General features: G+C 41.3%; 2 protein-coding genes and 1 pseudogene across 2 annotated transcripts; all 3 read right to left on the bottom strand.

Annotated features, from left to right (window-relative positions):
* Positions 1-1,802: 1,802 nt before the first annotated feature.
* On the bottom strand, positions 1,803-4,325 carry LOC119292812 (annotated as a pseudogene).
* A 504-nt stretch (positions 4,326-4,829) lies between these two features.
* On the bottom strand, positions 4,830-5,519 carry LOC119293868 (uncharacterized protein At5g01610-like). The gene has a single exon (XM_037572208.1). The coding sequence runs from the start codon at positions 5,475-5,477 to the stop codon at positions 5,019-5,021; it is 459 nt and encodes a 152-aa protein (XP_037428105.1). The 5' UTR covers positions 5,478-5,519; the 3' UTR covers positions 4,830-5,018.
* Positions 5,520-9,840: 4,321 nt separating this feature from the next.
* On the bottom strand, positions 9,841-15,121 carry LOC119291431. Its single transcript, XM_037570188.1, has 10 exons — positions 14,600-15,121; positions 14,401-14,478; positions 13,734-14,299; positions 12,399-12,995; positions 12,160-12,314; positions 11,532-11,737; positions 11,314-11,447; positions 10,937-11,238; positions 10,740-10,843; positions 9,841-10,364 (listed from the first exon to the last, which is right to left on the bottom strand). Exons 1-10 carry the CDS (start codon positions 14,871-14,873, stop codon positions 10,294-10,296), a joined length of 2,487 nt encoding a protein of 828 aa, XP_037426085.1. The 5' UTR covers positions 14,874-15,121; the 3' UTR covers positions 9,841-10,293.
* Between the last annotated feature and the right edge of the window lie 9,900 nt (positions 15,122-25,021).

Here is a 25,021-nt window from a genome sequence, read left to right as displayed (position 1 = left end):
GGATTATTTCCAACATGAAACATTTTAGTTTGGAGATATTTGAGCATTTAAATATTTTATATTATTTTAAATGCCCAAATTCAAATATTTATGAATTAATTCAAAAACCCTAAGATGGCCTAGGAAAATGTGCACCACTTTTGGCAGAGGTTCTGAACCAAGACAAAAATGATGGGCATTTTAGAAGGGCATTTCAGGTTCAATGAAAATTATTTTAGTAAACCCTAGTTGGTTTCAGAGGGGACTGGGGGTTCTGTCATCCCCATTTCAAGTTTCTGATGAAAGAGTAAACATGATGCAACACTCTAATGCATGACTAGCTAGGTTGTGACAACTAACGTGTTTGTGAGTTTACGCAGGTCGAGAGGCTTCGACGTTGTAGGTTTTGCATCTTTGTTTGTAACTAGCAAATATGCCGGTACATTGCAACGGGAGAAAAGTTATTAGATTATGCACGTGCGATAGATATAAAAAATTCCGAACCAAATGCCAGGATGAGATAAGGACTTTTAGAATGTAATTTCATAAAGTATGTCTAGGTTATGTCATGACGAGATAAGAGACTTTTAAAAAGTCATTTAAAAAATAAAAAATGTGATGGTCTCATCACGACTTGATTTTCTAACGCGTCATAACAAAAAAATGTCGACGATCAAACTGCATTGATGGACACTGCATGAGCTAGACTGATGAGTGAGTGCCTCGCATTGACCTAGCGTAGCAGTGTTTATAATAATCAATAATGTGGTACCAAAAAATATATAGCTGAGTATGATGGCAAAATAGAAATTTAGTCATTTTTATATAGCTTACAAAAATTAACCCATAGAAAGTTGTGTCAACTTTTGAGGGCTCAGCGTTGTACAAGACGTGAAAAACTTTTTTTATCCAAATCGAGGGACTGAATACAATCATGAAGCGCCCCCTACAGATCTCCTGTGCGACGGTTCGTTATGTTCATTATTTATGTATCTATTTTAATTTTTGTGAACATATTCCAAACTTTAATGGACATTTTTTAAATTCCCTAGTATGTTTTGAATACTGGATATTTTTTAAAAATCATGAACATTTTTTATTTCCTGAAAATTTATTTGAAATCGTGATAGTTTTTATAATACGTGAACAATTTTTTGAAATCACGATCATTTTATAATTTTCCAAATGTTTTTTTAATTCACAAACAGTTTATAATTTTCAAGACTTTTTTTGAAATATTGTTTTTTTGAAAATCACGAATAAATTTAAAGAAGAAAAAACTAAAACAGAAATGAGAACGTGAAAGGCAAAAAATGAAATAAAAAACAGAGGCGTTGCAACCTGCAAATGGGCCGGCCCATTACCGTGTGCGGGGGGAGTAGGCGCGCTTGCGAGAGAGAAAAAAGGAGAGATAAAAGGTGGGCAGGCTGGGGATCAAACCCTGGTCGCTGCAGTGGAGACGTGCGGCGCTGGTCACTGCGCTCAGCACATCTTCATTTTTTTTAAAGAAAGTTTGAACTTTATTCATTAGAAATAATCATTACATCGTTTATGAGGATTGGTACAATTACATTATATGGTTTCTCAAACCAATCAGAAATGAATGAAAATCTAGCCAACTTGGCAAGTTCATGAGCAACTTTATTTGCTTCTCTATTACAATGCTCGAATCTAGAAATAGGAAAATCGTAAGCTAAGTGAAAACAGTCATCAAAAATTGCAGCTGCTGCCTCCGACGATCGTCCTCCTTCGTTCATGGTCTCGATCACCTCCATATTATCTGAGTTAATAATTATGCGATTACAACCCGTCCTTTGCGCAAGCTATAGGCCAAATTTTAACGCCAAAGCTTCAGCCATCAACACATCTGCACACCAGTCAATCTTACCATTTCCCCCACCAATGAATCTACCTTTGTCATCTCTTAAGACAGCCCCGATCGTACCCCTGGGAAGGTCGTGATCAAAAGAAGCATCAACATTAAGTTTAACAAATCCCGTCGGGGGATTAGACCATCCTCCTCTTTTAATGGAAGCCTTCGGCGAGGAGGCATTAACAAAATTGGCAGCGAGAGCGCGTATCCCCATGGATATCTGTTGTGCATTCTGAGTAGTCTTATTGTGTACCAATTTGCGCCTTTTCCACCACAAGTACCAGGCTGATATGGCAATCATGTCACGCACATTACGAGTGCCCGTAATACATAGTTCCTGATCTGGTAATGAAAGTAAATATTCCAAGATTGCCTCACCCGCATAGTCTATTTTACAAGCTCTGTCGATAATATCGTCCATCCCTAGTCTTCTTCAGACTTCTTTTGCTCTGTCACATAGAAACAACAAATGTTTTGTGCCTTCTGGCCAGATGAGCAGGCAGGACACTTAGGCGAGACTTTCACATGTCTATTAGCTAAATTAACACGACACGGAATAGTGCCGTGAAGTGTACGCCAAATAAATATTTTAACCTTTGCTGGACAAGCAAGTTTCCAAATCCTCGCCCAAATAGGATTGACCGTGGTACGTCCCATCCCATTGGTATGTCGTAACTTGTTCCCATATTGGTGGTCTCATTCCACAAAATAAGCAGACCGAACCGAAAAAATCCCATTTTTTGTGAAATTCAAAGCTATGAAATCTGGCATATCATGTTGCGATATCGGGATCGTAAGCACCCGCTGAACATCAATAGGCCACAGAGTCTGTCTGAGAAGATCTTCATCCCAACTATTTAGGATTGGATCAATCAAATCTGCTACCTTCCGTAACAACTGGCCTCCCTTAGGGGTAACAATTTTACGGTTTGCACAATTTGAAATCCATGCATCCTCCCAAATGTCAATATTCTGCCCGTTTCCCACTTGCCAAATATGACCACGCTTCAGGGAGCTCACACCCGCCATAATACTTTGCTAGGTGAAGGAAGATCCCTTCTTCAGGTCAGTGTTCAACAAATCACCATCAGGATAGTATTTGACTCTCAAAATAGTAGCACATAGAGAATCCAGATTCTCGAGAAGACGCCAAGCCTGTTTAGCAAGCATAGCCAAATTGAAACAATGGATATCCCGAAAACCCATTCCTCCTTGGTTCTTGGGTACACACATTTTCCACCAAGCCATCCAATTCATCCTCCTTTGGTTGTCCTCATCTCCCCACCAGAAATGCGTCATCGCGTCAATAATTCCTTTGCATATTTTTTTTAGGAATTTTAAAGACCGACATTGCATAGGTGGGAATAGCTTGAAGAACCGCTTTAAGTAAGATCTCCTTTCCTCCAGCCGACAGAAGTTTCTCCTTCCAGCCACTAATTCTCTGAACAATACGATCAATTAAGTATTGGAAACAATCGGTTTTATCTAAACCCACATTGGCCGCCAGTCCTAAATATTTGTCATTCAAGGCCTCAGTCATTATATTGAGAATTGTACACATTTGTTCTCTAGTGTCCACTCCCGTATTAGGGCTAAAAAAGATGTTGGATTTGTCGACACTGACCATTTGCCCTGAAGCTGCGCAATACGAATCTAGAACTGATTTTAATGTTTCCGCACTTTGCAAATTTGCTTTCATAAGGATTAAAGAGTCATCAGCAAAAAGAAGGTTCGTGAAATATGGGACATCTCTGGAAACCTTTACTCCTGAAATATTCCCATTTTCTTTCGCATGCGTTAGTAAAGCTGTGAGACCCTCCGTGCATAACAGGAACATGTAAGGAGACAGCGGGTCTCCTTGCCTCAGACCCCTAGTAGGTTTAAAACTTTCAATAATAGAAACACACTCCATAATAAAATTTACCCACACCTCACGAAATCCAAGTTTGAGCATAATCTCCTTGAGAAAAGGCCATTCAACCCGGTCATAAGCTTTATGCATATCCAATTTTATCGCACATAATCCTTCTTTGCCTGCTCTCTTTTTCTTGATGGTGAGGAAGCATTCGTATGCCACCAATACGTTATCCGTAATAAGTCTTCCAGGAACAAATGCGCTTTGAGTTGGGCTAATAATATCTGGTAGGAACACCTTTAGGCGAGAGGCAATCGTTTTTGCAATAATTTTATACACCACATTGCACAGACTAATTGGTCTAATCTGGGTTACCTTCTCCGGAGAATTGACTTTTGGTATCATCACAATCGCAGTATCATTCCAGCCAGATGGGATAGTGCAAGTGTTTACTGCTTTCAAAACCTCCTCAATCAGATCATCTCCTAACATTGGCCAAAACCTTTTATAGAAAATAGCATGGAGCCCATCAGGCCCTGGGGCTTTCAAATCCCCAATGTCGAACAAGGCTTTACGAACATCATCAGCCGTATACGGAGGAAGGAGGGCATTGTTCATCTCAGTAGATACTCTCCTCTTTACCAGTGATAACACATCCTGATTAGGTTAAGGGATCTCGACATATATAAACCGGAACCAACAGTGCGATGCGTGAACCGTTTTTTGCCACTTATGGGTGGCATTGATGGGTAATTTTTACCAACTTCGAGGGTATTTTTTATGACGAACGGACAGAAACCCAATTCTCTTTTATTATTATAGGTAAAGATAAAGATATGTTAGCTTCCCTTCCGCACTTTGTATTTGCCGTGTGGGGTTGCATATGTCCGGTTTCTTTTTTCTTTCGGTTGTAAGTTGTGGTTGGCTGTAGCTAGTGGATGACTTCGATAATTCAAAGCCGACCTCGAGCCTGTGTTCTAAAAATAATGATTAATTAATAATTATGGTCGGTAGCTTTCAAGTTGCTTCTACGACGGATGGCCCAAGGACTGCGACTCCGATCATACATATGAATATATGATACGCCAGGCTTTCCGGACAATTAAGTTCTTTAATCGCAGAAGTGCTTAAATTGTTGCTTAACATAAGGTCATTGTGATATCATGTCAAGAAAATTCGAGATAGGCTCTCATGGTAAACTGGAATCGTATAGAGAGAGCTCATTGTGATATCCACGACGATACAGAAGGTTAACTGAAACAATTACTCATGTGAATCTTGTTCAAATCATGATAAACAATGGCTTATGATTCACGAGACGGCCGCGGCGACGGCGTCGTAGCCGCGACAGTGCGGGCTGTCGACGAAGGAGCTCAGCGGGAAGGACGTGGAGACGGGGCCGACGTAGAAGCTGAGGCGGTCGCCGGCGCGGTCCACCTCGGCGACGGGGAGCCACAGGAAGAGTACCTTGACGTGGATGCCCTCCAGCGCCGCGAGCCTGCCCGCGGTGACGGCGCCGGCGATGTGGGCGTCGTACCTGACCAGCCACTGCTTCGCCAGCAGGAACTCGCACTCCCGCGGGAAGTACACCTCGAAGCCGCCGTCCGGGCCGAGCTCGTACCCCTCCACCCCCTCCGGCAGGATGCCCCGCGGGAAGTCGTACCGCTCCAGCATCTCGTACGCCGTTGGCGTGTCCTCCGCCGACGACGACGCCGCGGCTACGGCGACGGCGGCCAAGAGGGCGAGGAGGAGGAGGGGGTAGGTGGCCATGGACGGCCCGGGAAGTCCTTGCTTTCTTTGGGTTTGATTGGGTCCGAGCGCAGCTTTGCTTACTTGACAAATGACAATGAAGGTGTTAGCCTTTGTAGCTTACTGTTGGATGGATGCTCACTTGCTTGTATTTTGTTTACCTTCATACAGAAGTTAGTAATTAAATCATCTTAGTTTATGTTGATCTGCAGGCATATTAATCATCTCAAGAAAAGCATATTTTCGTTGGAAGGGTTTGAATAATTGGTTAGGTTAGCGTGTGTGACCAATCATTGAAGAAGTTGTATGAGTAATTGTAATGCGTGGTGCATATTTTACTGCTCAGGGGTAGCTATATCTTCTTCGTATAAATTACAAATGCACCCCATCTCTGCCTTCTCTTCTAATTATACTCCTAGAGAGTGTGGCTTGATTTGTAGGAAATTACATGTGCTTATCTATTTGTAGGAAATGGCCAAACATGAAAGTGAAGTGGCCTACCACAGTATTCCTACATGAAAAGTTACTCCTACAAAGAGTGGCTTGCATATGCTGTGTTCATCTACTGTTGATACTGCTAACTGATTTGCACGAATTCCATTCAAATGATCCAAGCAAATTCGTTATTTTCTGCGGCATTAATATATTAAGCCGGATTTTAGTGGATCGGTGACATGACGACATGTTGACATGAAACAATTAGACACAATTATCCACTTGCAAGTGGAGCGTTTGGGACGAGGACTTGCACATTTCTTTAGGGAGGAAGAATCTTAGGAACAAGATGCTAAAAGAATATTACCAAGTTATAATGCGCATCTATTATATAATAAAAATACTTAACGGGCTAATCAGAAGGAAAAAAAAACTATACCTAAAGAATCCTATTGTACAAAAACTAGAAATATCCGAACCTCCGTCAGGTGGGACATTACAATGACAAGTCATGGCTAGTGAACGAGATTCGGCCCCAGCCAACACCAACGCCGGTTTGCCATGTCTCCGATGGCATTTTCGCAAAAGGATTTGAATCTATTGTAAAAGTTCATTGAAAGTACAAAGCACCTCAAAACACAACAAAAATTACATCGAGATTCTTAGACCCCTCTCAATGCTCCACCTTGTACAGGTGCTAAGGCTGTCATGTAGGCAAAAAATCTGATGTGGCAAGGTAATTAAGAGGAGAGAGATGAATGTGGTGACCCCAGAAAGAAACAATGCCAAGCACGAAAACCTAGGCAAAACACTTAAATGGAAGAAGCCCATCATTGCATGAAGAACTTTAGTTGCAAAATCATTAAATGAAGGCACCAACAAGTTTAGCACCTATGCATTGGGAGCTTTAGTTGCTAAAAAATTTAATGTGCTTAGACCTCATGTAAGCACCAATGCATTGAAAGCAGCCTTAGACCATTGAACGATCACTACCCTCGTCAGAATGAGCCGCCAATGTGTCGTTGTCGCTGCTCCCACTATCAGAGCTGACTTGACCTTGTCAATGAAAACTAAGAAGTATTCGTGCACGTGCATCTAAAAGAACACACAAAAATAGCCAGACTTCTAGCATGTTATTAATTATATTAAATCAACGGTAACCGAAAATAGTCATATTTTTTTGGGTCCCCTTGGTTCTTGTGCTGACAAAACGTTGGTGTGCCGTCGCAATGTTTGTCATATTTCTTGTGTGCACATAGGACATTCTAGATTGCATGCTTTTTTCTTACTTAGTTTACCTATAGTTTTTCTTTTTACGATTACCTATAGTTTGTTTTAACCTTCTAAGTCTGCATCTAGAATATCGGCAAAAAGTATCCAACATTGTTCATATGGTTAACAACAACAACAACAAAGCTTTTAGTTTCAGACAAGTTGGGGTAGGCTAGAGGTGAAACGCATAAGATCTCGCAACCAACTCATGGCTCTGGCACATGGATAACAAGCTTCCACGCATCCCTGTCCATAGCTAGCTCTTTGGTGATACTCTAATCCTTCAGGTCTCTCTTAACGAACTCCTCCCATGTCAAATTCGGTCTACCCCGCCCTCTCTTGATATTCTCCGCACACTTTAGTTGTCTGCTATGCACTGGAGCTTCTGGAGGCCTGCGCTGAATATGCTCAAACCATCTCAGACGATGTTGGACAAGCTTCTCTTTAATTGGTGCTACCCCAACTCTATCTCGTATATCATCATTCTGGACTCGATCCTTCCTCGTGTGGCCACACATCCATCTCAACATACGCATCTCCGACACACCTAACTGTTGAACATGTCGCCTTTTAGTCGGCCAACACTCAGCGCCATACAACATTGCGGGTCGAACCGTCGTCCTATAGAACTTGCCTTTTAGCTTTTGTGGCACTCTCTTGTCACAGAGAATGCCAGAAGCTTGGCTCCACCATCCATCTGGCTTTGATTCGATGGTTCATATCTTCATCAATACCCCCATCCTCCTGCAGTATTGACCTCAAATACCGAAAGGTGTACTTCTGAGGTACCACCTGGCCATCAAGGCTAACCTCCTCCTCCACACACCTAGTAGTACCGAAACCGCACATCATTTACTCGGTTTTAGTTCTACTAAGTCTAAACCCTTTTGATTCCAAGGTTTGTCTCCATAACTATAACTTCCTATTTACCCCATCCGACTATTGTCAACTAGCACCACATCATCCGCAAAGAGCATACACCATGGGATATCTCCTTGTATATCCCTTGTGACGTCATCCATCACCAATGCAAAAAGATAAAGGCTCAAAGCTGACCACTGATGTAGTCCTATCTTAATTGGGAAGTCATCAATGTCGACATCACTTGTTCGAACACTTGTCACAACATTATCGTACATGTCCTTTATGAGGGTAATGTACTTTACTGGGACTTTGTGTTTCTCCAAGGCCCACTACATGACATTCCGCGGTATCTTAACATAGGCCTTCTCCAAGTCAATGAACACCATATGAAAGTCCTTCTTTTGCTCCCTATATCTCTCCATAAGTTGTCGTACTAAGAAAATGGCTTCCATGGTCGACCTCCTAGGCATGAAACCAAACTGATTTTTGGTCACGCTTGTCATTCTTCTTAAGCGGTGCTCAATGACTCTCTCCCTTAGCTTCTTTGCATGACTCATCAGCTTAATTCCACGGTAATTAGTACAACTTTGGACATCTCCCTTGTTCTTAAAGATTGGTACTAATATACTCCGTCTCCATTTTTTTGGCATCTTATTTGCCCGAAAAATGAGGTTGAAAAGTTTGGTTAGCCATACTATTGCTATGTCCCCGAGACCTTTCCAAACCTCAATGGGGATACAATCAGGGGCCATCGCCTTGCCTTCTTTCATCCTTTTTAAAGCATCCTTGACCCCTGGATTCACCGCACAAAACGCATGTTGGTCTCATCAAAGGAGTCGTCCAGCTCAATGGTAGAACTCTCATTCTCCCCATTGAACAGCTTGTCGAAGTACTCCCGTCATCTATGCTTAATCTCATCGTCCTTCACCAAGAGTTGGCCTGCTCCGTCCTTGATGCATTTGACTTGACCAATATCCCTCGTCTTCCTCTCTCGGATCTTGGCCATCTTATAGATGTCCCTTTTGCCTTCCTTCATGCCTAACCGTTGGTAGAGATCCTCATATGCCCGACCCCTTGCTTCACCAACAGCTCGCTTTGCGGCCTTCTTCGACATCTTGTACTTCTCTATGTTGCCTGCACTCCTATCCAGGTATAGGCGTCTGAAGCAATCTTTTTTCTCTTTAATCACCTTCTGGACATCATCATTCCACCACCAGGTATCCTTATTTCCGCTTCTCCTTCCCTTGGACACTTCAAACTCCTCCGAGGCCACCTTACGAATGCAAGTCGCCATCTTCATCCACACATTGTCCGCATCCCCTCCTTCCTCCCAAGGGCCCTCCTTAATGACCCTCTTCTTGAACGCCTAAGCTACCTCCCCCTTGAGCTTCCATCACTTTGTTCTAGCGACTTTGGCACGCTTATCCCGCTGGTCACGAATCCGAAAGCGGAAGTCAGCAACCACCAGCTTATGTTGGGGTACAACACTCTCTCTAGGTATCACCTTACAGTCTAGCACGCACGCCTATCTTCTCTTCTCAAGAGGATGAAATCAATCTGGCTAGAGTGTTGGCCACTACTAAAAGTCACCATATGTGATTCTCTTTCTAAAGAGGGTGTTAGCTACAATCATGTCGTAGGCTAGAGCAAAGCTTAAGACATCTTCTCCTTAAGCTTTACACTTATATTTTAGTTGGATGTTATGAAGTTCAGCAATTAGGATTTGCAATAGGCATACCAACTTGTATTTAGAACAAAGCATATATGATATGTCAGCAGCCAAGATCGGCTCACCTATAAAATACCAATAAAATGAAAAGATGAAACCTAAGATGCGTAAATTTCTCATTTTTTTTCGATAGTACATCACATGATACATACTCCCGCCAACTAAGACAAGGCCAAGCGCCAGGTTTACATGTAACCAAAAAGAATGGAAACCCACAAAAATTATATCAAAACTATGCAACACAACAATACAGGTTTTTCGACGAGCCTGCCAAATCGCTCAGCACTCCGCATATAAATGCATATATGCAAACCCGGATAACACAAAGCGTTGGTCCCAGTTTATCCACTTTGATGCGGAGACCACCGCCTTCGGCAGAAACAGCAGTATCTGGCTGCTTCAGCTCCTGGATCCTGCCGTATGAGCTGCCATGTCCAACATCCAATTCAAATGAGCAGCTGCACACTTGGACTCAGCACTCCATGCAGAGGTTCAACCACAGAAGACATAGAGTAATTAATACTCTGCTAATTCCTACTATGACCTTCCAGCTGAGATGGCAGACGATGCGTGTATCTCCAAGGAGTGCTCCGGTATGTACGTAAGACCTGTGGTGCAAAGATGCATGGCGTGAATCAGCAGCCAAGACAGAGCATACTTGAGGTTTGGTCGCACCATAGAAACACTATCTTAAAATTTATTCTGCAAATGCAAGATTTTAATCTGATGAATCTGGCGGATTCAGACTATGACAGGTATTACCTCCATCCCAAATTACTTGTCTTAGATTTGTCTAGATACAGATGTATCTAACAGTAGAACGTGTCTAGATACATCCATATCTAGACAAATCTAAGACAAGTAGTAATTCGGAATGGAGGGAGTAGTAAACAGTAGCAATAACAAGTTCTGCTCCCTGGGTAGGCACTATATCTAACTGGTAAGCTAATGATCTCTACTTCGCTTTTTTCATGAAATTTTACCTTTCTCCTTTATGGTTATTTGCAATGTATCTAGTGTAATGATCCCATCTGTTAACGGGAGTAGCTCGAGCTTGACAGTGGTGCTTGACCGTGCAGGAACACACCTGTTAACAACAACAAATGCAATTCTTCAGCATACCGACATGCCGTGCTGTAACTCTCAACATATGGAAAAAGGCAAGAATGGATAGCCATACCCTAGGGGAACTGCACTCTGCAACCACAAATGAGTACAGCCTGCTGAAGTGCTCATTCTATTTCCTCCATTGTCACTTTCTTTTGGAGATCCGACAACAACAGAATTCAGTCTCCGAAAACCAGTTCCATGTTTTCCCAAGCCAGACCTTCTCATAGGCTCATTAAGATTATCATAAGAACCATCAGGTGTGGTTGGAGCTGAGTTCAATGATACAACTGAAGAAGAACCAGATGCTTCTGGAGCAAGAACAGTTAATGTGAGGTTTTCTGAAGTCATATTAGTAGCTTCAAGGGTTAAGACCTGAAAACCAACAATTAACACTATCAGTGCGAGGCATGGAAAATGCAACAAGACCTAAAGAAGCACCGAAATAACCTGCACGGGGAGTTGAGGAACTCGAGCACTCGGGCTAGGATTTCGTAATGACAGTTCAGAAGACACAGAGATCATAAGATCACTAGCTGCACAGGGTTGCCAGCTTGTGGCTTGCTTGAAGAAAAGTTTTGATTCTACAGAGGATAAAAAGGGTGAAAGTCAGAATTATCAACCTACACTTGTTCTCAAGCACGTGTTCTATGTTTCCAACAGTTCACCTGTATAATTGCAGCGATATGATATAAGTACAGCATACTGATCAGTAAGACCAGCGCTGGGCTCGCTAACCCTAGGCGTGGAAGTATTTGTGCCAGCTCCACTCAACTTTGGGAGTGACAAAGTCAGAGGTACATCGCTGTTGATCCTCCGATCCCTGGAGGACATAATTGCTGGCTTCAAAATAAACGAGTGCTCTTCACCCCGCCTGGAAGGAAACAAGTATACTTAAGATATATGGAAACCGTTGGTCTTTGGCAGAGACTTCAAACCAAGATAGTGTATGTAATGCGATACATCTTCCCGTGTTTATTGCTTGCATAAATAACTAAAAAGAACCATGTGAAAGTAAGGTTTGGCCCAATCCAGCATTAAGGAGACCAGACGGTACTGCATGTTATAAAAAACCAACTTGTTCAAACAAAAACTGAAAACTAAGAGAAAGATGAATAACAGCGATAACAATGCAACACGTTGCAAGAATTTCTTTGCTAAGAAAAAGGCAAGGTCAAAGTACTGCAGTCTGCAAATCCAAAGGGGAATCAATTTATGGCAGAAACCACGTCATACTTAAACTTTAAGCTGCAATTGTGGGTCTTTGGAAGCATCCATGAGAAACTTTGCATGTACCTGAGTGACAGATTTGGTAAACTGTGACCATGTCCGACCTCAATACTGGCAATTGGTAGAGATAAAGGAGAGCCTCCTCTGGATGCCTCCTCAAAGACAACAGTAATTGCATCTATGAATACAACTATGTCTTGCACATGCCGTGGAGCAATGTTCTGAGAATTGAAGATATAAGCATTAGTTTTGAAAGTTCTTCAGAAACTATGAGAAAAATGAAGGATTTGGATGTCCATAGTAACCTTTATTAAGACACAAAGAAGATTTTCTGCAGTACATTTGGCAGAAAAAGAATGAACTTCGATTGGTTGAATTATTTCAACTTTTCTTGACCATCTTTTCCCTGGTAGATATACACCTTCTAGACCACAGCGTACAGAATACCGTTCAGGCTCCAAAGGAACTCCTCTAAAGGAAAGCTGCCCATCATTTATAACATCAGGTGTTTTTGCAGGCTTTTCAGGCACAAATTCTTGATTTTCAGATATTGGGGGTGATCTTAAGTTGGGAAGCTGGGCAAGGGCAAAGGAGGATGAAGGCATTGAATAGCTTCGGAAATGACTTAACGAAAATATTTGAGACCCAGGAGCAGAAAAAGATTGCTTGTGTGATATACTGGGATTGAGAGTAGGAGGTGATAAAGAACGAGGAGGAGGTAGTGTGCGATCTAAAGGGAGCAACCAACTAAGCAGCTCCTGACAAGGATCCTCATAACCATTAGGAAGCCCGTTTACAAGATTCTCACGCATATAATTGCTCGATGTACACTTCTCAAATTGAAGAACTTCAAGCACTGGATCTACCATATTGCTAACACCAACATTCACTTGCAAAACAACCTGCATCCTTCCAACAGAGAATATGAGTGATTAATCAGCACAAACATAAGCAACCCAGAATCACACAAAAGTACATGAATGAAAGCTAACTGCATGGTAGCACCATCAACTTCTTTGTGAAGTTGCTTTCTTTAAAATAAAACAAAATAAACATGTGCGTCTAATAAACTAATAACAAACATGATTAGCATATAGACAACTGCAGTAGTTGTGCAAAGGATTTTTACATAAATTTGCTTAAAGCGTATTAGCTGATTTCACCAAAGATGGTGAGACATAACTCTGAACTTTGCAGGACCCTACTTACCACCATGACGGATATAAAGGTGCATTAGATGAAGAGAAGCAATGTATTCAAGGCAGTTGTCAATTTGCCAAAAGTGATGCAGTAAGGTAGTAGATTTCAGACCAGTCTCCAGGCATCAAGTAGATGGCTGTGGAACCAAAATTATAGTGCTCCCTCCATCTGGATATATAGGGTCTAATACGTATTTCGAGTTTTACATTGACTATCGATAAAATCAATAATATCTGCGAGAGACATGCTATAAAAATTATACCATTGGAAACCCCTTTCAAATATGAATTCAACGATATAATTTTTTAACATACACATCATATATGATTGGTCAACTATTTATGCATAGTCCATAAACTTCTCAAAGTTAATCATTGCAAAAAAGAATCTAGTGTATAATGTCACCCAGCAAGTAAACAGACGGATCGTTCGAAACATACCACGATGTCTCCATTCTGCAGAGCATAGCACCTTACAGTATCCCGAGCGACTCCTCCGGATGTGCTACCATCAAAAACTCCTTTATCAGAAATGGTATTGTAAGCAGTACTCCTTGAAACTGTGTTATTTCCCTGGCTATCCGAATATAATTGTTCATCTGCCGTCTTAGTTGCAGCTACTCTTTTCTTGGACCAGAGAGGTTCATCTGACTCCGCAATTCGAACAAAGAAGTTAGATCTTTTGAATTTTTGCAGCACGGTTTCTATTTGCTGTTTGCGATCTTCCATCCGAAGGAGGGATTCAGTCTCCAGAATATCTTGTTTTGAAGGGGAAGATGCTTTGTCGTTGAGTTCAACACTCTCCATGTTATCCTCAACACCGTGAGAACTATTTTCTCCGGCTGTTCCATTTGCATCCCCATTCTCACTGACAGAGCTAGATTTATTTGTGGGGTGCCGCGGCGAATTTCCGCTCTTAGACATCACGGCAGCAATTCTAAACGGAGATATGCAGGTCGTATCTTGCTGAGAGGCTGATAGGCACGCCAGTATATGAACCTGCTCGCCTGATATAACCAAACTAATTCAGATACCAAAACAAAAACAAAGAAACAGGCACAGGCAGCAAGATGCACTCCAGTAACTTCAGCAGGGGAAATGCATTTACCAGGAAAGAGGAAGGGGCGGTCCAACGGCCGCAGCTGCAGCATGTCCGAAACCTCACTCCAATCCCCAGGAAGCTCCTCTGCGGAGGTAAATTGTGAATCGGTAAGCTACCGGGCTGGCATTTCCAAGGAGAAATGTGGCAGTGGTGAATCTGCAATGCAACGAGGAGAAAGGCCAAGCAAGGGGAAAGGGGCACCAACTGTTGGGAATCGTGATCCACCCTTCGTCCTGGGAAACATCGCTGTGCTTCCCGGCCGGAGCTGTACTTTTCGAATCTGAAGAAGCGGAAGGAGAGGAAGCGGCGGTGTCGCCGCCGATCTCCCCGGCTCCGTTGCTGGCAGCTTCGTCGTCTTCCGCCGCGGCGGAGATGCGGAGCGGATCGTCGGCGATGAGGCCCTCCAGGGTCTTGAGGACCCCCTGCTGCTCGGGGATCCGCGGCAGCTCGGGCTGCGCGGCTCGGTAGAGGAAATTCATGGCCGCTCGCCGTCAGCCGCGCGAGCAAGGGGGGTCCGGAATGGCCCTGGCGGGCGTCCTGGGTCGACCTCGCGCGGCAGAGCGAGGGCAGCCGAGGGCGGTCCGAGCCCGCCGGGCCCCCGCGCGGCGGCGCGGGTCGGGGGACGGGGATCTCGGGGTGGGATCGCGGGGGGTGCTGGGAGGGGAGGAAGAGCTGCGTCCTGCTGGTGGAGTCGTGGGTGGTGGTGGTGGTGGTGGGTGGTCCCTCGGCGTCGAGCGGGGCAGGCAGATCTGACTGAGCCGGAGACGACGATGATCCATGGCTTAAACTAATCTTGCTCCCCCCTCGTTGCCAACTAGCACAGGGCCCAGCCCAACTCGCGGCCCAAACAGCTGGGCCCAGCCATTTCTGTTTGTTTCCTTCGTTCTTCTTGCGTACGGCGGATTCTTTTATGCTGGATCAAGAGAAAAAAATTGTTCATCCTCATCGCGGCACACTGCAGATGCAGCTCCTCTCATCTCAGATTTTACCACACTTGCATCGACATGGATTTTGGCAAAACCCGTAGGTGGCGCCCTTGGCCTTGCCGTTGTTCTTCTACTCTCAGCTGACTCCCTTGCCTCCTTTTGCATTGACATCTTAGTTCAACAATAAATCTTTCGACGAACTCATATGTAGTTGAGGGACTTTGATAAAAAAAATCGTGTATAATTTTTCTTCGTACCCACCATATTGTCCACAAGGTGACTGATAACTTGATAAAAGCCTCATGTGATAATGTATCAATCATCGCAAACAACCACTGCTTGGCACTCGGTTCAGTAGTCTCGCATAAGTGCTGAGCCAACTCACCATCGACAAGCGCCCAGACGCACCTTGACATGGTGCACTCGAGCAACGAGTGTCTCCAAGAGTTCGCCGCACCACACAGAGCGCAAGTGCTGGTAGTGAACATTTTTCTATGAGCCCGTACATCCTCTCTAGTAACGAGTGTTTTGCTAGTCTCCATAGGAACATACGTATTTTCCCTGGGATGGGTGTCTTCCACAATATTTTCCACGACATCACATCCCTGTCAGTACTGGAGGAACTGGCAGATCCATCAATCCATGCTTCCCGCCTATACTTTATAGCAATCATCATTTTGGAAGCTGATCTCACGGTGTAGCAGGCACTCTTCTCAAAATACCACGCCCAGCTATCTTCTACCTCATTTGTACAGATCGGGATATTGAGAATAGATGGAATGTCAATTGGTAAGCACACCTCCTCTAGTCGTTCCATGTCTCATCTTGCAGATGTATGGTCAATAAGTTCTGTTACAAGCAAAGGAGGGTTGGCCACAGATACGTCTCCAACGTATCTATAATTTATGAAGTATTCGTGTTGTTATTTTATCATTCTTGGATGTTTTACAATCATTTTATAGCAACATTATATCATTTTTCGGACTAACCTATTGACCCAGTGCCGAGTGCCAGTTGCTATTTTTGCTTGTTTTTTACAACGCAGGAAATCAATATCAAACGCAGTCCAAACACCGCGTAACTTTTTGAAGATTTTTTCTGGACCAGAAGGAATCCAATGGGCCTGAGCTGCACCTAGGGGTGACTCGAGGGGGGCACAACCCACCAGGGCGCGCCAGGGCCCCCTGGCGCGCCCAGGTGGGTTGTGCCCACCTCGGTGGCCTCCCGCACCCCCTCTTTGCACTATAAATTCCCAAATATTCCGAAATCCTTCGGGGTAGCCCTAGATCAGAAGTTCCGCCGCTGCAAGACCTCTGCATCCATGAGATCCAATCTAGACCCCGTTTCGGCACCCTGTCGGAGGGGAGAATCATCACCTGTGGCCATCTTCATCATCCCGGCGGCCACCACGATGAGGAGGGAGTAGTCCACCCTCAGGCCTGAAAGTTTGTACCAGTAGCTATGTGTTTAATCTCTCTCTCTCTCTCTCTCTCTCTCTCTCGTGTTCTTGATGGCGCGATCTTGATGTATCGGGAGCTTTGTTAATATAGTCGGATCATATGGTATGTTCCCCTCTCTATCTTGTTGTGACGAATTGAGTTTTTCCCTTTGAGATTTCGTTGTTATCGGATTGAATAATTTTATGGATTTGAGAACACTTGATATATTTCTTGCAATTGAATACTCGTGGTGACAATGTTTTGGCACTCAACTGGCGGGTTCCCAAGGTGACATTGGGGTAATCTATGCATAGAGGTTGATGCACGTTCTTGTCTTTGTTTCTCCAGTAGAAATCTTGGGGAACTCTTTGAAGTTCTTTGTGTTGGATTGAGTATTATGAATATGAATTTGCTTTGGTGTTATTTTAGTACGAACTCTAGAATAGATCGAACGGAAAGAATAGCTTTGTGTTATTTTAGTACGAACACTTGAATAGATCGAATGGAAAAAATAGCTTTGAGGTGGTTTCGTACCCTACAAACAATTTATTTTTATGTTCTCCGTTAGATAGGAACTTTGGAGTGATTCTTTATCGCACATTGAGGGATGGTTATATGATCCAATTATGTTAGCATTGTTGAGAGATTGCACTAGTAAAAGTATACACCCTAGGCCTCATTTTCCATCATTGTAATACCGTTTTTGTGCCTGTTTACTATTTGTTACCTTGTTGTTTTTGTTTATTCAGATTATAAATATATATTTCTACCATTCATATTACACTTTTATCACCATCTCTTCACCGAACTAGTGCCCCTATACAATTTGTGGTTGTATTGGGTGTGTTGGGGACACAAGAGATTTCTTGTATTTGGTTGCAGGCTCGTTTGAGAGAGACCATCTTCATCCTACACCTCTCACGGATTGATAAATCTTAGGTCATCCACTTGAGGGAAAATTGCTACTGTCCTACAAAACTAAGCGCTTGGAGGCCTAACACGTGTCTACAAGAATAAAGTTGCGTAGTAGACATCAAGCTCTTTTCTGGCGCCGTTGTCGGGGAGGTGAATGCATGAAGGTATATCTTTAGATCTTGCAATCGAATCTTTTAGTTTCTTGTTGTATCACTAGTTTGGTTTATAAAAAGAAAACTACAAAAAATGGAATTGATGTTGCATCATATTGTTCGTCTTTATAATATCTTTCTTGAAAATGATGGAAAGAAAAATTGTGCTCAATTATTAGAAGAAGAAGTCAATAAAATGTTTGTCACAAAATATTTGAATGAGCATGATTGCAATATTGTTGGTATCAACTCTTTGAATATCCATGATGCTAACGATATGCAAAGCCATAAGCTTGGGGATGCTATGTTTGATGAAGATGATATTTTTAGTCCCTCAAGTTTTGATGTGCAAATTTGTTATAATGGTAGCACGCCTCCTAGTTATGATGATTATAATGATGAAAGTGGATTCAAAGAGGTCATGCCTTTATTTAATGATGAATACACCATTTTGGATGAGGCTTCAATAGACTATGCGAACAAGGTCGCTACCTATGATGATTATGGTGATGACATGTATGCTATATTGAATAATTATACCCATGAAACTTGTCATCATGATTTTAATTTTCAATCTCATGATAGTTATTTTGTTGAGTTTCCTCCCACCACTATTCATGAGAATAAATTTGCTTATGTGGAGAGTAACAAAATTGCTATGCTTATGTGTCATGAAAATAATAATTTATGTGATGGTTATATTGTTGAATTTCTTCATGATGCTACTGAAAATTATTATGAGAGAGGAACATATGCTTTTACATATCTCAATAATATCAAATTTCTTCTCTATGTGTTGATTGTTTTAAAGTTGCACTTGTTTTGCCTTCCTATGCTAGTTGATTCTTGCTCCCATAAATTATTTGCTCACAAAATCCCTATGCATAGGAAGTGGGTTAGGATTAAATGTGCTTGCCATGTGTTTCATGATGCTCTTATTATGTTTCAGTTTTTATCTTTTATGCGAGCATCATTGAAATCATCATGCCTAGCTAAAAAGGCATTAAATAAAAGCGCTTGTTGGGAGGCAACCCAACACTTACCCCTACTGTTTTTGTATGTTCACATGATTAGGCTATTGTAGTAATCATGTTTTATTGTCTTTGTTTCAATAAAGTGCCAAGTACATCCTTTGGGATCATGTTGGGTGATAGTTGATTTGATCTTGTTCAAAAACAGAAACTCTTGCGCTCACGAAAATAGCTCTAATTTTTAACAAAAGAGTGCTTTTGAGTTGATTCTTTCTGCATAAAATTAATATACAAATTTCTCACGTGGTCCAATGTTTTTCATAATTTTTGGAGTAGCAGAAGTATGGTTTGAGTACAGATTACTACAGACTGTTCTGTTTTTGACAGATTCTGTTTTCAATGCATAGTTTGCTTGTTTCCTTGTTTCTATGGCTTGTATTGCTCAATATAAATTGTGAAAATGATATACTACAATAGGCATTGTGTGGAAACAATTATGAATCTCTTCTTTGACAGTGCCAAAGTGGAATGGTCTGCTCTTTATCATACTGACCTATCTCACAAAGTTCCGTTAAGTTTTGTGTGATTGAAGTTTTCAAGTTTTGGGTGAGATGTCGATATGTGGAGAATAAGGAGTGACAAGACCCTAAGATTGGGGATTCCCAAGGCACCCCAAGGTAATATTAAATGAAGATCCAAGCAACTAAGCTTGGGGATGCCCCGGAAGGCATCCCCTCTTTCATCCTCAACATTATCGGTATCCTCACTTGGAGCTATGTTTTCATTCGTCACATGATATGTGTTTTCCTTGGAGCATCCATTTATTTTGCTAGGATTTTCTTGCTGTTATTTAGAATAATGGTTTGCATCTTTTATTTCAATAAAAGTGGCAATGATAGCTTTTGCCATGCTTATTTTGCAAGGATACTTGTTGCTGTTTGAAAACAGGAAGTTTATCGATGTTGCAAAATTCCCTAGAAAAGTCAGAATATGATAAATTGTTGAAACTTTTTGAAAATAAGCTCTGATAAATTTTCTACAGTGTAGTATTTTTCTCATAATTTTTGGAGTTAGGGAAGTATGATGAATCTTGCATTCCTTACAGACTGTACTGTTTTGGCAGATTGTTGTTATGTTTGCATATGTTTGCATGTTTAATGATTCTATTTGAGGATAGGAGTATTAAATATGCAAAGGCATTTAGTGTGCAATGTTGAATAATAATTTTAGTGATTTGCTACAGTAGTGAATGATAAGGTTTTGCACTGATTTATACTAACTTATCTCACGAGTTCTTGTTGAGTTTTGTGTAGAGGAGTTTTTGAGATTTAGGGAAACCGTGATATAAGAGGAATTAAGGAGACACAAAAGCTCAAGCTTGTGGATGATCAAGGCATCCCAAGCTAATATTTCAATCAGCCTCAAGCATCTAAGCTTGGGGATGCCCCGGTAGGCATCCCACCTTTCTTCTTCAACAATTATCGGTTAGTATCGGTTGAGCCTAAGCTTTTGCTTCATCACATGAGTTGTGCTATTCTTATAATGTCATTTTATTTTCATTTTGCTTGATGTTTTAATAAAATACTTAGACCTGAAAGTTTTTAAATAAAATAGAGTCCTCAAATAGGAGGCTAGGTAAGCGGCATTCACATCCCATCAACGAAGCTCTTTTCTTTGGAATTGCTCTAGTGCTTCCCTTATATCTTTTTGAGCATGGTGTGCTTTAGTATTTTTGAAGAAATTATCTCTTGCTTCACTTAAATTAATTTGAGAGAAATAAATATTATGCTCATGATCTTCACTTGTATCTTTTTAGAGTAGCTTGTCATTTACTCTTGTGCTTCACTTATATCCTATGAGTAAATTGTTGAATAAATTGAATGTCATGAAGTTGAAATCATATCATGCCTAGTGGTAGCCTCACATTGGGTTTAGAAAGTGAAATCTTTTGAGGCTTGACAATCACAATATTGGTTGATACGTCTCCAATGTATCTATAATTTTTGATTGTTCCATGCTATTATATTACCCGTTTTGGATGTTTATGGGCTTTATTTTACACATTTATATCATTTTTGGGACTAACCTACTAACGGGAGGCCCAACCCGTATTGCTGCTTTTTTTTGCCTATTTCAGTATTTCGAAGAAAAGGAATATCAAACGGAATCCAAATGGAATGAAACCTTCGGGAGCGTGATTTTTGGAACAAACATGATCCAGAGGACTTGGAGTGCAAGCCAAGAAGCAGCCGAGGCGCCCCCCTGTCTCGCGGGCCCCCCACGTACCCCGAAAACATCCAGGGAGCCAACGAAAAACAATTTCCACCACCGTAACCTTTTGTACCCGCGAGATCCCATCTTGGAGCCTTCGCCGGCGCTCCGCCGGAGGGGGAATCGACCACGGAGGGCTTCTACATCAACACCATAGCCCCTCCGATGAGTTGTGAGTAGTTTACCACAGACCTTCGGGTCCATAATTATTAGCTAGATGGCTTCTTCTCTCTTTTTGGATCTCAATACCATGTTCTCCCCCTCTCTTGTGGAGATCTATTTGATGTAACTCTTTTTGCGGTGTGTTTGTCGAGATCCGATGAATTGTGGGTTTATGATCAAGTTTTATCTATGAGAAATATTTGAATCTCCTCTGAATTCCTTTATGTATGATTGAGTTATCTTTGCAAGTCTCTTTGAATTATCTGTTTGGTTTGGCCTACTAGATTGATCTTTCTTGCAATGGGAGAAGTGCTTAGCTTTAGGTTCAATCTTGCGGTGTCCTTACCCAGTGACAATAGGGTTTGCAAGGCACGTATTGTATTGTTGCCATCGAGGATAAAAAAGATGGGGTTTATATCATATTGCATGAGTTTATCCCTCTACATCATGTCATATTTCTTAATGTGTTACTCTGTTCTTATGAACTTAATACTCTAGATGCATGCTGGATAGCGGTCAATGTGTGGAGTAATAGTAGTAGATGCAGGCAGGAGTCGGTCCACTTGTCACGGACGTGATGCCTATATACATGATCATGCCTAGATAATCTCATAATTATGCGCTTTTCTATCAATTGCTCGACAGTAATTTGTTCACCCACCGTAATACTTATGCTATCTTGAGAGAAGCCACTAGTGAAACCTATGGACCCCGGGTCTATCTTTTATCATATAAGCTTTCAATCTACTTTTATTTGCATCTTTACTTTTCCAATCTATATTATAAAATACCAAAAATATATTTATCTTATCATACTATCTCTATCAGATCTCACTTTCGCAAGTGGCCATGAAGGGATTGACAACCCCTTTATTGTGTTGGTTGCGAGTTCTTTGTTTGTTTGTGTAGGTGTGTGGGACTTTTGAGGAGCCTCTTACTGGATTGATACCTTGGTTCTCAAAAACTGAGGGAAATACTTACGCTACTATTGCTGCATCACCCTTTCCTCTTCAAGGAAAACCAACACAAGCTCAAGACGTAGCAAGAAGGATGAGCTTGCGTTGGTTTTCCTTGAAGAGGAAAGGGTGATGCAGCAATAGTAGCGTAAGTATTTCCCTCAGTTTTTGAGAACCAAGGTATCAATCCAGTAGGAGGCTCCTCAAAAGTCCCACGCACCTACACAAACAAACAAAGAACTCGCAACCAACGCAATAAAGGGGTTGCAAGAAGGATTTCTGGCGCCGTCGCTGGGGAGGTCTTCGCTCAAGTCAAGACATACCAAGTACCCATAACAAACTCATCTCCCTTGCATTTACATTATTTGCCATTTGCCTCTCGTTTTCCTCTCCCCCACTTCACCCTTGCCGTTTTATTTGCCCTCTCTTTCCCAATCTCCTCTCTCTTTTGCTTGCTCCCTTCTTCTCCTCTCTTTTTCACTTGCCTTTTTCTGTTTGCTTATGTGCTGGATTACTTGTTGCCATGGCGCAAGATAATACCAAATTGTGTTATTTCTCCAATACCAACAATAATGATTTCCTTAGTACTCCGATTGCTCCTCTTAACGATGTTGAGTCTTGTGAAATCAATACTGCTTTGCTGAATCTTGTTATGAAAGATCAATTCGCCGGCCTTCCTAGTGAAGATGCCTCTGCCCATCTAAACGACTTTGTTGATTTGTGTGATACTCAAAAAAAGAAAGATACGGATAATGATATTGTTAAATTGAAGTTATTTCCGTTTTCACTTAGAGATCGTGCTAAAGTTTGGTTTTCGTCTTTGCCTAAGAATAGTATTGATTCTTGGAACAAGTGCAAAGATGTTTTTATCTCTAAATATTTTCCCCCCGCTAAGATTATCACTCTTAGGAACGATATTATGAATTTTAAACAACTTGATCATGAGCATGTTTCCCAATCTTGGGAAAGAATGAAATTGATGATTCGCAATTGCCCTACTCATGGTTTGAATTTATGGATGATCATACACAAAATTTATGTCGGATTAAACTTTGCTACTAGAAAACTTCTAGATTCGGCCGCGGGAGGCACATTTATGGAAATCACTTTAGGATATGCTACAAAACTTCTTGATAATATTATGGCTAATTATTCTCAATGGCACACCGAAAGATCTACTAGTAAAAAAGTGCATGCTATAGAAGAAATTAATGTTTTGAGTGGAAAGATGGATGAACTTATGAGATTGTTTGCTACAAAGAGTGCTCCTATTGATCCCAATGATATGCCTTTGTCTACTTTGATTGAGAATAATAATGAATCTATGGATGTGAATTTTGTTGGTAGGAATAGTTTTGGAAACAATGCTTATAGAGGAAACTTTAATCCTAGACCGTTCCCTAGTAATTCCTCTAGTAATTATGGAAATTCCTACAATAATTCTTATGGTAATTTTAATAAGATGCCCTCTGATTTTGAGAATAGTGTGAAAGAATTTATGATCTCTCAAAAGAATTTTAATGCTTTGCTTGAAGAAAAATTGCTCAAAGTTGATGATTTGGCTAGGAACGTTGATAGACTTTCGCTTGATGTTGATTCTCTTAAACTTAGATCTACTTCCCCCAAGTATGATATCAATGAGTCTCTCAAAGCAATGAGAGTGTCCATTGACGAGTGCAAAGAAAGAACCGCTAGATTGCATGCTAAGAAAGATTGCTTTGTAAAAGCGTGTTCTTCTAGTTTCCATGAAAATAATGATGAAGATCTTAAAGTTATTGATGTGTCACCTATTAGATCTTAATTTTGCAATATGAATCTTAATAATAATGGGACTGGAGATGAGTCAACTTTAGTTAGAAGGCGTCCCAATAATTCGGAGTTTTTAGATCTTGATGCTAAATTTGGTAAAAGTGGGATTGGAGAGGTCATGACTTTAAATAGCATTGAACCCACTATCTTGGATTTCAAGGAATTTTATTATGATAATTGTTCTTTAGAAGGTTGTATTTCCTTGTTGCAATCCGTTGTTAATTCTCCTCATGCTTATAGTCAAAATAAAGCTTTTACCAAACATATCGTTGATGCCTTGATGCAATCTTATGATGAAAAACTTAATTTGGAAGTTTCTATACCAAGAAAACTTAATGATGGGTTGGAACCTACTATAAAGATTAAAATTAAAGATCATGAGTGTTTTGCTTTGTGTGATTTGGGTGCTAGTGTTTCCATGATTCCGAAAACTTTATGTGATATTCTAGGCTTCCATGATCTTGATGATTGCTCTTTAAATTTGCACCTTGCGGATTCCACCATTTAAAAGCCAATGGGAAGGATCAATGATGTTCTCATTGTTGCAAATAGAAATTTGGTGCCCGTAGATTTTATCGTTCTTGATATAGATTGCAATCTTTCTTGCCCTATTATACTTGGTAGACCTTTCCTTAGAACGATTGGCGTGATTATTGATATGAAGGAAGGGAATATTAGATTCCAATTTCCATTAAGGAATGGCATGGAGCACTTCCCAAGAAAGAAAATTAAATTACCTTATGAATCTATCATGCGAGCTACTTATGAATCGAGTGCTAAAGATGGCACTACTTGAATCTATCCTCGCTTTTATGCCTAGCTAGGGGCATTAAACGATAGCGCTAGTTGGGAGGCAACCCAATTTTATTTGTGTTTTTTGTTTTTGTTTCTGCTTAGTAATAAATTTTGCATCTACCTTTTGTTTAGATGTGTTTTTTTGTTTTAATTAGTGTTTGTGCCAACTAGAACCTATAGGATAACCTACGGTGATAATTAATTTGATTCTGCTAAAAAACAGGAACTTTG

The sequence above is a fragment of the Triticum dicoccoides genome, chromosome 4B (assembly GCF_002162155.2).
Source record: "Triticum dicoccoides isolate Atlit2015 ecotype Zavitan chromosome 4B, WEW_v2.0, whole genome shotgun sequence".
NCBI lineage: Eukaryota > Viridiplantae > Streptophyta > Magnoliopsida > Poales > Poaceae > Triticum > Triticum dicoccoides.
Note: the sequence above shows the minus strand (reverse complement) of the source record. Positions and strands in the feature narration are given on the sequence as shown.